Source organism: Erpetoichthys calabaricus, chromosome 1 (assembly GCF_900747795.2).
Source record: "Erpetoichthys calabaricus chromosome 1, fErpCal1.3, whole genome shotgun sequence".
In the NCBI taxonomy this organism is placed as follows: Eukaryota; Metazoa; Chordata; class Cladistia; order Polypteriformes; family Polypteridae; genus Erpetoichthys; species Erpetoichthys calabaricus.
Window position 1 is genome coordinate 174,196,125 of NC_041394.2, and position 14,912 is coordinate 174,211,036.

General features: G+C 39.7%; 1 protein-coding gene across 2 annotated transcripts in view; it reads left to right on the forward strand.

Moving 5' to 3' along the window:
• The first annotated feature begins 566 nt into the window (after positions 1 to 566).
• Positions 567 to 14,912, forward strand: part of orc5 (origin recognition complex, subunit 5) — a 41,441-nt gene continuing 27,095 nt past the window's right edge. Inside the window, exons 1-3 of one of the 2 annotated variants that reach the window (XM_028808770.2) lie at positions 567 to 700; positions 6,328 to 6,442; positions 10,667 to 10,759. In XM_028808770.2, the coding sequence (XP_028664603.1) occupies positions 6,329 to 6,442; positions 10,667 to 10,759 (207 nt within the window). In that variant the 5' untranslated portion in view covers positions 567 to 700; position 6,328. The other variant, XM_028808752.2, reaches the window with a different exon arrangement.

Here is a 14,912-nt window from a genome sequence, read left to right on the forward strand (position 1 = left end):
TGTTCTGTATAGTTGAACAGCCTCTGTCGCTACCCGATTCTTTAGAATGCGTGGTAGTCTTAGTCAGTCAGTCATTATCCAACCCACTGGAGCCAATCCCAGCTAGCACAGGACGCAAGGCAGGCACAAACCCCGGGCAGGGCGCCAGCCCATCGCAGTAGTCTTAGTCTGAATGAGGTAAAACATTGTATAAATATTTATGTAACTGTTGCCCTCTCTTGTAGAAAGAGAAGGTTGGCTATTTTTATTTTATTTTCATTTGTTTCTTTAATACAGCTTTAAAAACACCCCCTTCACGTGTAGCGGCGCGATCGGTGCTAGTGTCTTTATTCTGAACGAGATATGCTGAGCACCGCCCTGTTTAGGATACCTCTAAGTACTATTTGGTTACAATGGGTAAAATCAAAGCCACATAAACGTGAGCTGCAGGAACCGACACTCGTCACACATTGTGCTCCAACACTGCAGGTTGTTTTGTTTCTTCAACCGGCTACGGGAAGGTACCTAAGGTGCAGACATTATTATTTATAATTCTACGCTCAACGTAGTTGCCTTCGCTACTATGTTAATAACAGGTTCCATTTACAGTACCTTAAATTGTAATCAAAGTAGTGCGCGAAGGACTTCAATTAACAGAAGCTAATGCGCAGAGGACTCAATTCCCAGAATGTTCTGCGCGAAGGACTTCAATTCCCATAAGGTAATTCGTTGAACTGACGCTGAAAGTACTAGCGCGTAACCGGAATTTTATCAATTTGTTGCTCTTCAAGTGAATATTTAATTTTCAGCATAGTAATACATACCCAGCAGATGAACATCGTTATTGTATTGTTAAAATAGTCTGACTCCGAGGCTCTGCCGGAGTTTCAGTCAAGGAACTTCCATGAACTTTGACTGTTTTCCTGCGGGTGAGTATTGTTGTTCACCTTCGTGAAAGGGTAGCATATGGACAGAAAGAGGGTCCGAAGAGGACATCAGGGCTTTTGATTCATTAGTTGGGGGTCTAGGAATCCTCATCACCCAATATTAGCGTCAGACGAATATAGAGTACAATACTGAACGATTAATCGTGGTAGATGTGGATTTGTTCTAAAAAGAAATAATACAGCATCTGAAGGTTCCGAGAGCGAGCACAACGCCGTCTTTTAATTACTTTCTGATTTCTCGAATAAACTATTTTCTATCCAAAAATGTGATACTGAATTCTTTTAAAGTGGGGATATCAAATTACAGGCACTACGTAAGAGCAAAATACAAAGCAGTCCTACACTTCCAAAAAAATAAAAGTGCACGTTTCGTATAGTCACCGGAACAACAAATCAAATGCTGAGCTGATTTTTTTTCCATGTTATTATTTATTTTGCTTAATGAAACATAGTAGACTAACACAGCTTTTGATTTCGTCCGTTTTTTGATAAGTGTATGTATGTGTGTCTGTCCTTAAGAGAATAACATAGGCATTGGTCAGGTTAAATGTCTACTGAGGGGGAAGCAGGATGAAAAACGGTCCTTTTTCAGTCCTTCTGAGGCCAGAATGGAGCAGTTAAGCCCCTGAAATTGACCCCGATCAACTGTTGTGAAACGTGCCTCTTCATTGTCAGGAAGTCAAGTCACATTTTACGGTAACACGCGCATTTCTGTAACAAAATAAGAATGTATTCAAGTGCAGATACTAAGATTTAACCTTGACTTGCTTTCAGCGCATACTCCATCTATCATATATATAATCTCTGTTAACCATTTGGTGTCAGATGATGTTGTGCAGATTGTGTATAATGGACTATGTTAACCTGTAGAAAGATGGAGATTTCCTGTCATCAAAACTTAGATATCTTGTCACTTATATGTTGTACTGGGGAACTGTGATACCTTAATAACTGTTTTAATTCTGAATGCTTTTGACAGTTGTTGTGTGGAATATACAGCAGAAACTTCCTAACTCTTGCTATAGGCATCCACCAAACAACATGAATATGTATTCAAGGGGTTTCTTTAATATCAACATGTATATGTGGTCAGACATTCTCAGGACAATACCAAAGACATAGCAACTTGCATTAATCTCTTGTAAAACTAATTTTCTCAGTGGGGTGCAATAATGAAATGGCAAACCCTTACAAGGTACTGTGCCTGTACTTAGAATTAACTACATACTGTAACACAGAAAAGTGATTTGAATTCAGGTGTGTTCCAGGATTCTTTCTAGTGGCAAACATGCCTATTAGCTTGGATAGTAATGCGTCATTTTGGGTTAACCTTCTCACTTGTCAAATTTATGGCAAACCATTTTGTATTTGAAATCGGTAAAAGCACCCTAAGTTTTGTTGGTTCAGGGTTAAACTTTGAGACTTTTGCCCAATTAATGAACTGGGGGGGAAAAAAAAAACTTAAGTTTCCAAATTTCAGTTTTCTACAGCTGCTACACATTTTTTTCACCTAACATGTACAGTATTTTATCTCATTTATCTCTCCGTTTAGGATGCTTAATCTGTTTAGAACCTATAATAACACTTTTTAAATGGCATAATTTCTAGATATTGGGGCCAGCAGTATTAAAAATTAAGATAGAAAATCAGCAAAAAATAATTTAGGGGTGAAAAATCTGTTGTCCATGCCACCTAAATGTGGGCATAAATATCATTCTAGAAAAGACACGTAAGGCACAAAAGATGCATTTAGCAAAGGAAGGAAGTTATGAAAGTTCTTCAGCTGTAAGGTATAGTTCAGATTTATGGTATTTAATGTAATACCATGTATGCTCTCCAAAGATTTTCCATTGTCTGTGTTCGGCTCACAACTTGGGATGGCAGATTAAACATCTTACTGGTGAAATTTAGAGAAAAGCCAAGCAAAATGACACCTTTTATTGGCTAACTAAAAAGATTACAATATGCAAGCTTTCGAGGCAACTCTGGCCCCTTTTTCATCTTGCCTGAAGAAGGGGCCTGAGTTGCCTCGAAAGCTTGCATATTGTAATCTTTTTAGTTAGCCAATAAAAGGTGCCATTTTGCTTTGCTTTTCTCTACATTCATAATGGCTAACACGGTACAACACCCTAGTACTGGTGAAATTTATAAATTGAAAAAATAATTTAGAATACATCTGTTTGGGTGTACTTGCTCTCAGTATTATTGAGTATGTTAGGAGAAAACAAATTATTTCACAACTTGAATGAACATGACATGAGAAACTGCATACTGTATAAGGAAGCATACACAAGCTAACTACAATGGGAGCATTGGATCAAAATAGGTGAGAACTTCATGTTTAAAAAAAAAAAGTGGTCCTTGGCTTGGTTGAAAATAGATTTCCTTTTTTTTTTTTTTTTTAAATCCAGTTCCAGGTTTTAGCCTGACATAGTATTTGAGGCAATATCTTCAAAAGAGTTGGAAAATCCTCAGTAAATCTTCAATAATAGTTCCAGAAAAGGATATAACTGAGCAGTGTGCGGAGAATCTTGAGCGTGGGCAATTGCTTTGACCTTGAAGAATGCCTTATGCACTTCGTAAAAGTCAACTACATGCCCCAGGAAATCTTAGAACTGAAAATAATGTGCATATCACTTACTAAAGGCACAACATTTTATCAAAATGTCCAAGTCTTCCGACAATGCTAACTATTTTAAACTTGACAGTTTAATCTTCACATGTATACACTTTTTGCTTTCAGCCATAATTTACAATAAATCAAATTTTGGATATTTTTCTTCTCCTCACTATGGGTTTCTTAATATAACACACATACAGACTTTTTGTCACATATGTTTAAGTTAAATCATACATATCCGAATAGCTCCAGAGTTAGTTCAACAACTTCTTTTAATCACCAAATAGTTTGTTGATACACTCTTCTGTATTATAAAGTACCATGCAGAACATGCAGTGGGGAACGAACAGGTGTTGTGAATTTAAAAGATCAACAAAGATGGCATTTGGAACAACACAATATAATGGATATAATTATAAAATAAATATCAACTTACTTTGGGGGGTGGGGAATCTAATCAAGAATTGTGAGTGGGGCAACAATTTTTGGGTGTATTGTGGATATCTAAACTCTCTAGTGGCCTTTGACCAGTAATGTTGTTTCTTTTAATAATTTAGGACAGAGTGGACATTGCCCATTCTGTTATGCTTTTTAGTGGCACACAAGGCCTGTTAAGACATCAGATTTAACAGGAATGCAGAAATCCAGCTTTACCTTCCTCCAACCTACATTCCAGAATAAATGACTGAACTGCAGTTTTTGCCATACTAGGGTCAGCCTGTACTTCATCTTATAACAAAGATGTAAATAGCAGTTGAACTGACATCTTTGTAGAGACCCATTCAGACCAGAAAATACCAAATTGTCACTTAATTTTGAACAAAGAGCTATAATTCTGTGATGGACAAAACAGTATGCCTGTGAGTAGGATTGATTTTGTAACTCAATCACAAGTGGTTACACCTTCCTTTAAAATGAACTGCATTAATCTCTGAAACAGCTTACACTCTCTGAAATGACCTCTCTCTTAAACCAAAAAGCTGAACTGCTGTTCCCTCTTTGGGGAGCTGAAAATCTTTTATCTTTGTGGTTTTGAAAGCTGAGATTCACTCTGTCAAACCAAGTTCTGTACCAGTGACTGAGCCTGGTCTAAGAGAACCAGCCAATACTTCAAAATGATAACTTCATCATCTAAACCAGAGGTGTCCAACTCTGGTCCTGGTGGGCTGCAGTGGCTGCAGATTTTCATTCTAACCATCTTCTTAAATAGTGAGCCGTTTTTGCTGCTGATTAACTTGTTTTGCCTTAGTTTTAATTGATGTGACTCAGACCCCTTAGTTGTTTCTTTTTCCTTAATGAGCAGCCAAACAATAATTAGTCACAAAACAAACCTCCACATGACCAGCTAACCTGAAAATAGAGAAAGGTGAAGGTCTCGGTCATGTTGGTCTGCTCAGGTCACCAAAACATCTTGACGATGGTCTTAGGGGAAAAAACAGAAAATCAACAGTCTGCTGTGGCAGAATGAGAGCAGCAACAAGTCATGATATTCAATAATGGCTTTAATTAATAGCAAGAATTGGCTTCTCATTAAGAAACTGGTTGAAGTGAAATTGGTTGGAGTTTGAAGCCCCAGTTTAGCTGGTCATCTGTTGGCTTGTTTCACGTTTCATTTTTGTTTGCTTACATTTAATGAAGAAACAAATCAATTCAGATGACCGAGTCCTTTAAAAATAGTGTTCTTAAATTGAAGGGAAAAGGAGTTAATTACCAGTGAAAACTGGTCACTGATTAGGAAAAGGGTTAGAATGAAAACCTGTGGCCCACCAGGACCGGAGTTGGACATCCCTGATCTAAACTCTAAAGAAGCACAGTACACCCTAAAAAGAGGACAATGTTGCAAAGTGAGAGAGAGTGCACTCTATTGCAAGAAGAATCCTTACGTAGAATCCTGAGCAACAACAGCAATACCTCCACACAACATTGGATACCATCTTTAAAAACTTGCTATCCTAAAAAGGTTTATCTGTGCCAAGATAAGTTAGAACTTTAAATAGTAAACAGCCAGTCTTTTCTGTATGATATGCTTGTGTATCTTGTCTGTTTTGCATTATGTCTTCTATGTCAATATCTATATAAATAAAATCCTAAGCCTAAAAGCGCAACAGTTTTGCGCAATGATTTTATGTGATGTTTTTATGTCACATTTTAAATCGGGCTTATTTTAAAACCTACATATACTGTATATGTTTGGTATCATTCTTTTCAGAATTTATTGAGCTTTAATGTGATGTTGTTAGTTTTTCAGATTCTTGTTCCGTTTTTAAATTATAAACTAAAATATCAAGAAAGTCACGGTTTTAAATATCAAGAAAGTGGTTTTTATTTTTGATCGAGTAAACTTTCTTTCACAGGAACAAACTATTAAAACAAAAATGATCTATTCATAACATCAATGTTTGTATTTATGTGATTTAGTTAGCTGAAGGTCAGTTACGCCACAACTGGGGGTTGGGCGCTGAAGGCACCTGGGGGGCTTGCCCCCCTAGTACTGTATATGTAGTTAAAATATTGATCAATGTATATTTTTTAAAATGACTGTCCTTCAGTTACCTTAATATAAATATAATGGCCTGGAGACTGCCTCTTACAGAGAAAGGTATGGAACATAAAGTAGGAGCATTACCAAATTATTTAATTACCAGCATTGCTGAAGGCAAGACTGATAATTAATTAACCAAATTAAATCTTCTCCTCTTTCCTACATTATTTTGCCATCCTTTGGGTGGGCAAGTCAAGTTAAATTACCCTTTTCTCCTGCAATAATATATTTTCTTTTAGGATGCCTGATCAAACTCCGTTTCCTACATATATGAAGGATGTCCTACTTCGTCTTAAGAAGCAGCTGCCATGCCGGGACAATGAAGTCTCCATGCTTCTCTCACTTTTTGGGGAGGTAAGAATATCTTATTTGGTTTCTACTTGTGTATCTTCAATATGGAAAAGTACATCTGAACTCATGACAAAAGTTGCAGCAGGTGAAGTATAAACTGTGCTGTTCAATGTTTAACAGAGAATTGTTTGAAGACCTGGGAAATTTCTTGTGGTGGTGTTTGTAGTACCACTGGAGGCAGAGTTATGAAGCATTAAGTTTATGTAAATTTTATTCCTTAAACTGCCCATTAAGGGAAAGTACAGCAATGATCATTTGAAAGTGTGTACCAGTTTATTTCTTGTGCTCCAGAACAAGATCTGTTAATCCATTCATGTGATTTAATGTTAACATCACTATTTGATATCTCCTGGAGGATGACAAACAACAATGCTTTGAAATGGTCACCTGAAATGGAATTTTATTTATCTTTTGTTTATTATTTGAATATTGAATGATTATGTTCCCTAAGATGCATCACAGAATGGAACAACTTTTATTAATTGTCATTGTGATCACTGGCAGTGATCAGTTCATTGATTATTTTTTTTTCTCTTTTCTCCTCATCTGTAAATGTTAACTCTGAAACTGGCTGTTCTTTTTTTCTTAATTTACAGTAATAACTGGTTAAAAAAAGTTGGTTTGACACTTTCTCTAAATTTACTTCCATTCTTAAATACATTTACCATTTTATCTTAGAAAACCATTATAGCCAAATCTGATCATTAAGAAAATTTTCCAGATCAATGTTGGCCTCTGTTCCTATAGACTGTTTTTCTTCCAGTTGTACTATATACAATATATGTTTTATTTATATTGAGACTGCTTCACCTGCAAAGCTAATGGTGATTCTGACTTAATAGGTTTTAGATAATTTTGTTTAGATCGCCCAGTTTGATAGAGTTTAACACATAAGCAAAATTTGCACAGCATTAAGTTGTCAAACAGTGATAAAAACTCGGTCATTATCCTTGTGAGGTCGGGGTTTCCAGTGATGCTTTAAGGGTATTTGTTGTGATTTCAGCTGAGGTTTCCTGCTTCCCCACTTTCTTTATTTACATTGTTTTGTGAATTCTAAATTAATCAATGTTTCCTTGATTCTGGCAGTAGGTGTTGGAGACACACTCCTGGTGTGCTTTTTGCTGGAGTCTGCAAACAGCATGTCTCATGCAAGCTTCTTTCTTTGTAAATGTGGATGCAGCATCTATATATATAATTCTCTAAGCTGCCGCCAGAGCGGCACGACAACCATGAAAGCACGCAAGAAGGAGCCATATATAGATTCTCTAAGCCGCCGCCAGAGCGGGTAAGACACCTATGAAAGCACGCAGGAAGGAGCCACGCCCACCAACTCTAAAACCATTGGATACGATGAAAACTCGCAAAGCCACGCCCACCAACTCAGACGCGACGCCTCGGAAAACATGCCGTCATTTCTGTTTGTCTGTGCCACAGTCCACATGCAGCTCTGAGCCACGTTGACTTTTCATTAGTCAACTTCAGTGGAACACACACAGGCAGCGCCAGAGAGAGAGCCGCGCACGCACACAGGCAGCGCCAGAGAGAGAGCCGCGCGCGCACGCACACGGGCAGCGCCAGAGAGAGAGCCGCGCGCGCACGCACACGGGCAGCGCCAGAGAGAGAGCCGCGCGCGCACGCACACGGGCAGCGCCAGAGAGAGAGCGCCGCGCGCGCACGCACACGGGCAGCGCCAGAGAGAGAGCGCCGCGCGCGCACGCACACGGGCAGCGCCAGAGAGAGAGCGCCGCGCGCGCACGCACACGGGCAGCGCCAGAGAGAGAGCGCCGCGCGCGCACGCACACGGGCAGCGCCAGAGAGAGAGCGCCGCGCGCGCACGCACACGGGCAGCGCCAGAGAGAGACAGAGGCACACACACGGGCAGCGCGAGAGAGAGAGCCGCGCACACACACAGGCAGCGCCACAGAGAGACAGACACACACACACAGGCAGCGCGAGAGAGAGAGACGCACAATCCTTTAAAACTGAGGTTAAAACACAATGAAGGAAGCAGTCTTTAAAAACTAATAAGCCCCGTGCCTCTTTTTCATTAGCGTCTCACCTGCTTCACCGATGCAGGCCCTGCAACAGTCGAGACGCTCTCTCAGCAGCTGACCTTCTCTGTGCCTGACTCCACTACTGTCAGTCGCCTGATTAAAAATGGCCTTTTGAAGGGGAGCTATGGACCCGCTATACCACAGGAACACATTGCCTTCGAGCCTGCTCTCGCTCACTCTAACGTACTGGCTTTCTCTCTCTCTCCTCACTTACTCGCACACTGCACAGGGGAGAAATGCCCGCAGCACGATTCCACCCGGAAACTGTTTCAGCCACTCTTCCATGCCCCTCGCTATGCTGTGAGTGCGATGATTATTTATTTAAAAATGGCCTTTTGAAGGGGAGCTGTGGACCTGCTATACCACAGGATCACATGTGACATTGCCTTCACATTGTTTTCCTTTTATTTATGATCCCGTCGAGCAGATCAGACAACCAGGCAAACAACGCTGAATAATCAATAGCTGCAACCACTTTGCCCGCCCCAGCTCCTCACCTGAGTTGGTTTCGTCTGTGTTCAGCAGTGTTTCACAAACTCGGTCCTGGTGAACCCCTGTGGATGCAGGGTTTTGTTCCAACCAGATTCCTAATCATTAATGCCGGTGAAACTCATCAGGGATAAGTCGGTTTTTCAAACGCAGCCGTGTAGCAGATTAGTCTAGCAGGATGTAATAATCCGAGATGAATGCGCGCCCCCGCGCTGAGTGAAAAGCCAAAGTATACTGAGTCCAGAAAACATGATCAGCAAGTCTTTGATAGGCTGCAACAAAATGATGAAAGAACGGGCGCATTTTTTTCTCACAAGCTGGGTGGGTGGGTGTTAATTAGTTACTCGAAGGATTTCAAGATTTAATATGCAGAAGTGGTAACGCTGCAAAAGCAGCCCAAACCAGAAAAGACGGCTGGCAAAAAGTGGCCAACAAATTAAACGCGTGTGCGTTGTACTTACTGAAAGCAGCGTTACGGATTTTGCAAATGTTCATTTTTCCCTCTGCTTAAAAAACATTAAAAAAGCAGCGTGATTATGCGGCCGTATACTATGCCGCGGGTTGGTATGCAGCGTGTAAAACAGTTTGTCGCGGATAATTTGCCTTTTACTTTAACACGAAGACAATTTCCTGTTAGATTTGCCTTTGCGATGACAATTAATAAGGCACAGGGCCAAACTTTCAAAAAGATGTGCATGTATCTGCCAAAACCAGTTTTCAGTCACAGACAGTTGTATGTTGCTCTCTCCAGAGTTCCATCTTTTCATTCACTTACTGGTATGCCTGCAGGAACACGTGCAGCGACCAGCGAGCGAGCGACACACACACACACACATATATACAGGCGCACACGTGAGAGAGAGCGAGCGCTGGACGCATAAGAATAAGAATACTTCATTACATTGATACACCGGTGTTTTCAGTATTCAAAGCGCTATCCACACAGTGAGAAACCGGGAAGCGAACCCAAAATCTTCCACAGTCTCCTTACTGCAAAGCAGCAATACTACCACTGCTTTGTAGCGTGCATTATTGCAATGTTACTTTTCTTGATGACTTATTACATTACGGATGTTTCACGTTAATTTTTTTCCCTGTGCTTAAAAGACATTAAAAAAGTGTTTCTCAACTGTGACTCCGGAACAACTCAGTACGCAAGCTATATTAAGCGTCAACAACGAAGACTCGCTACACCTTAATGAACAAGTGCTGAAACTTATCCCTACCGATGAAGTAACTTTCACCAGCGTGGCCTCCATCGTCACAGACAGTCCCGCTTTCAGTCACGGACAATTGTATGTTGCTCTCTCCAGAGGTCCATCTTTTCATTCACTCACAGTGGTATCCACAAACCCACCCCATTTGGACAACTGTGTCGTTCAGGAAGTGTTCACCCATCGATACATAATTATGCGGCGTATGCTACGCCGTGGGTTGGCTAGTTTGGATATAAAACTCTAAGTAGCAAGGTTACAGAGAAGACGATACATGCTTGTAATTACTAGGGATCAACCTCTTGTAACACTAGCTTGAATTAACTGGGTTAGAGAATATTAAAGAAAATTATTGGAGACTCTGAAAGTGCAATATTTTCCTTTAAAAAGAAGGGAAAGAAGATTATTGGAAAAGACATGCTATTTGCCTTCAAAGTAATAAGATTTGTTCTTGTGTATGTTTTTTGTAGCCACAGCACTATAGCTACCCATCAATTCTAATCTATGGTCATAGAGCAACAGGCAAGACGTTTGTGACACAGACTGTACTACAGGAATTGAAGGTAAAGATGTCTTGAAAGAAAGTCTTTTCTAGACAGTTATTGAAAAGGAAATAGAAGTGGAGATGGTATTCATGTGTATTCTGTGTATTTGCATGACTGTCAGTGCACAAACAATATTTTTTCTACATTGCTGTAAATGTGGAAAGTACACGAGTAGAAGGCAAATGGCCATTTTGCCTGTGTCTGGTTATTTAAAAAAAAAAAAAAAAGTAAATGCCCACAATCATCACCATGGCATAAGTAAGGACTTTCTAAATAGACGTTAGTAGAAACTATGCTATGGGAATGGAAACTTGCACTAGGTTAACATCAATTTCATTTTAGCAGAATCTGTGGGCAAATACTTTATTTTTTGTTTCTGAAAAAATCAGAACAGATTTGATTTGAAAAATGTATTGTTCAGCATATAAAATAGTACTTTCTTGGGTTTTGCCTGATGTTATTGCTATAAATCTATAAATAGTAACATAAGAGTATACAGTACCTGGTAATACTAGAACATCATATGCAACAACAGAAAAAGACATTAAACTGTAAATTACTATGTATAGCTTGTGTAACTAAGTATCTTTATCCTTGCAAAGTAAAGTCGATAAATATATTAGGCCTATTAAACCACTACATTTTTTAATTGTGATAAATGGCAAAATGTCACTCAAATTAATTGTGTGTTTAAACTAAGGTAGTTTAACAATGTTCAATGCTCCCATGTGAAAGTACTTGTAGTATAACTTGGTTGTTGTTACTTCGAGGACTTGTGGATTTCATATAAATACAGTTTAGGATATAGTTGTCCCATGTAAAGTTAATTGTGAGACCTTGCTGAATGATTTCTCTTTGCCGTGTATATTAAAAAAGACACTAAAAAAGAAATGTTAGAAACATACTGTTTTATTATTATCTCTATATTATAAAAAAAATCTTGGAAGGGAGACAAGATGTGATCTTCTCGGAAGACACTTAAAAGACCTGCGAGACAAAAGAGATTGTCGATGGAGCGTCTCGCAGGGACCTTAAACATGAGACTTGGTGTCAAGAGATTATCCCAGGACCGTCTCGCGGGGACGTGAAACATGAGATTCTCGCAAGTCACACACTACTTACAACCATTTTCAAATAAGACCACAGTCATCAAAACTCTCAGTCGTGTAAAGGCTTCTAGGAGACGCAGATCCTCTGCTCTCAGCTCATATAAAGCAGATAAGGACAATACTTTCTAGATGAAACATCAACGACTAAGCGAAGAAGAAAGAGCAGCGCAGAGAAAAGAGACCCAAAAGCAGTGGAGAGAAAAAAATGCAGATAAGAGATTATGACAGCAGTGGAATTCGAAAGGCAAAAAAAAAAAAAAAACGATGGCACAATACACATGCAGAGAAAGCTAAAGAATATGAAAGCAGTAAAATTCAAAAGTATCAAAAAAAGATATTAAAGATCGCATTAGCGCAAACAAATGGAAATTATTACTTGAAAAAAGGGAAAATAATCATAACAGACCAGGTGTAATTGGAAAAAATAGCAGGAGAAAGTGAGGTCAGAAATAAGACAGAGTGGAAAACAAAGTAAAACGTCATAAAGAGGTTCAAAAATGAGGGGGTGAAAGACAATTCAGAGCAGGTTAGAGATAATGAAAACAGTGGAATTCAAAAGACACAAAAAAAATGTAGGCGCGATACGCATGCAGAGCAAGTTATAAAATATAAAAGCAGAAAAATTCGAAAGTATCAAAAAAAGACAGTAAAGATCGCATTAGCACAAACAGAGAAATTATTACTCAGTGAAATAATGGAAAGGCGAATAGAGATCGAATATATGGACATAGGTGATATGTCAGAAGTATGGAAATATTGTAAGGCTTTGAAGTTTAAGTCAGAGACTTGTAGCTCGTCTAATTCATGTTGCCATCAGGGAAAAGTAGTATTTCTACACAATGAGGAAGCGTATCCGCAAGAATTAAAAGATTTGATGTTTGGGGAAAGTGAAATCCACAAACAGTCAGTCAGTCATTTCACAACCTGCTATATCCTAACACAGGGTCACAGGGTCTGCTGGAGCCAATCCCAGCCAGCACAGGGCGCAAGTCAGGAATAAACCCCGGGCAGGGTACCAGCCCACCACAGAATCCACAAACACTACAGGCAAAATATACGAGTCTACAATAATCTTCTCGCCTTCGCATCATTCAATGCTCAAAACGTAGATTTACACAATAATGGGCCGTACGCTATGAGAATCTGTGGTCCTGCAACAATTAAAGCAACGACAGGTTTAATTTAGAAGAAACCACAATTCAGTCAGGTGTATATTTATGATCACGGAGAAGCAATGCAAATTTTAACAGGCGAAAAGAAAGGTAATGTAGTATATATTCCGCGAATAACATTAGACACCAAAGTAGACCTTGATATGCCATTCGTATTAAAATGTTTACAGTTTCCCGTGAGAATAGCTTTTGCTATGACAATTAACAAATCACAGGGACAAACATTCGAAAAAGTCGGATTTATTAGAGAAAAAAAACAATATCCACGCACGGGCAGTTATACGTTGCGTTGTCACGATGTAAGTCCAAAAATAGAGGCAAAATTCAGTGTAATCTTGAAAAAAAGGTAATTCCAAATATTGTTTTTACTGAAGCTTTAAAGTAAAAGTGCAAATAATGAAATTGAAACAATTCCTAAGGAAAAAAACAAGCTTTTAAAATTGTATATCTGATTAACCAAACCCTGGGGTTGGTGAGCGAAGCAAATAATGAAACTCCTCCCACGTAGTAGTGAAACAGGAGAAACTTTAAGAATCAATAAAAAAAAAAAAAGGAAAGTTATTCTGGCCAAGCTGAAGGTAGGTACACTCGAACATCAAACGTTGGCACTGTATCTAATCGTGTTCAGCTCTGATGGGAGAGTGCCCCCTGCGTGGGGAGAAAATGACATGGCCATGATATCTCTGGCAATCAGCAGCTACCCTCTAAAAAACATGTAGCTCTGATCTTCCTCTCAAAAATGTCAAGCGTTACTCCTTAACAATCTCTAGATGATGATGTCTATTGAACAAACGGGTATCGCTAGCTAGGCAAGGTACGCTCCAACATGTGGCGAGAAGTAGACCGCCTTGAACGCCGGCTGACGCGTGAGTGAGGAGGACATTGGCCTGCTGCCTCTCTCTCAGATTCACGCAAATAAATTGGTACTGCAAGCGAATTATAATACTTAGTGTGTTGAGAGAAGTCGCAAAATCCACCAGAATGTTGAAGCAAATTATAGAAGAAAAACCTGATCCAAATCCATTAAGTAGTTCGCTAGCTAAGCGGAGGTAAGGAATGCCCCAAGGCTGGCGAGTGAGTGAGGAGGGCCCTGCCCCTCTGCCTGCTGCGTGTCTCTTGGAGTCGCGCAAATAAATTGGTACTGCAAGCGAACTATGATACACAGCGCAATGGGAGAAGTCGCAAAATCAACAAGAATGTTCAAGCAAATTACAGAAAAAATCCGATTTAAATCCGTTAAGTTGTTCTCTTGTGAAAAGCAGACAGACGGGTCTTGTCCGTTATGGGAGATGGACGTCTGAAGCGGAGCTCCGTTAGCAGCAGTTTTATTTTTTTTCTTATTTCTTATTATCCCAAGGTATTCTGTATTTACCCAACCCAAGGAGTTTCTATTACAGTATATAAACATGAGCAACAAGAAGGGGTCAGAAAGAAACGGAAAAGAAATCTGAAGCTACATCCAAGTCTAGACAGGCATTAAGTCCAAGTTCAAGGTATGGCCTTTCAGAGACTGACCTGGAACAAGCAGGCGAAAGCACAGACTTCCCAGGACCCCACTGCATCGTCTCCAGTCTAGAGCGAAAATGGGAGCAAATGTGCATGTGATGCAGGTCACAATAGCTCGTCGATTCCAGAAGATCACTTGAAACTGGAAATAGCCTTGCCGTCTGCACTTTCATCTGCTCCTTGCGAGCCAAGAACATCTGTTGTAATAGTCCGAAACGATCTGTCTGAACTGAAGGTAATGATCGCTACAATGGCCACGGCCACCGCTTGTGGCATAAATGAGCTCAAAAAAGATATAAAGAAAGAAATAAATGGTGTGCTCAAGACAAAAGAGAAGCTGCAGTAGCTGCGACAGGATAATAAAGACTTGGAAAAACGTGTATA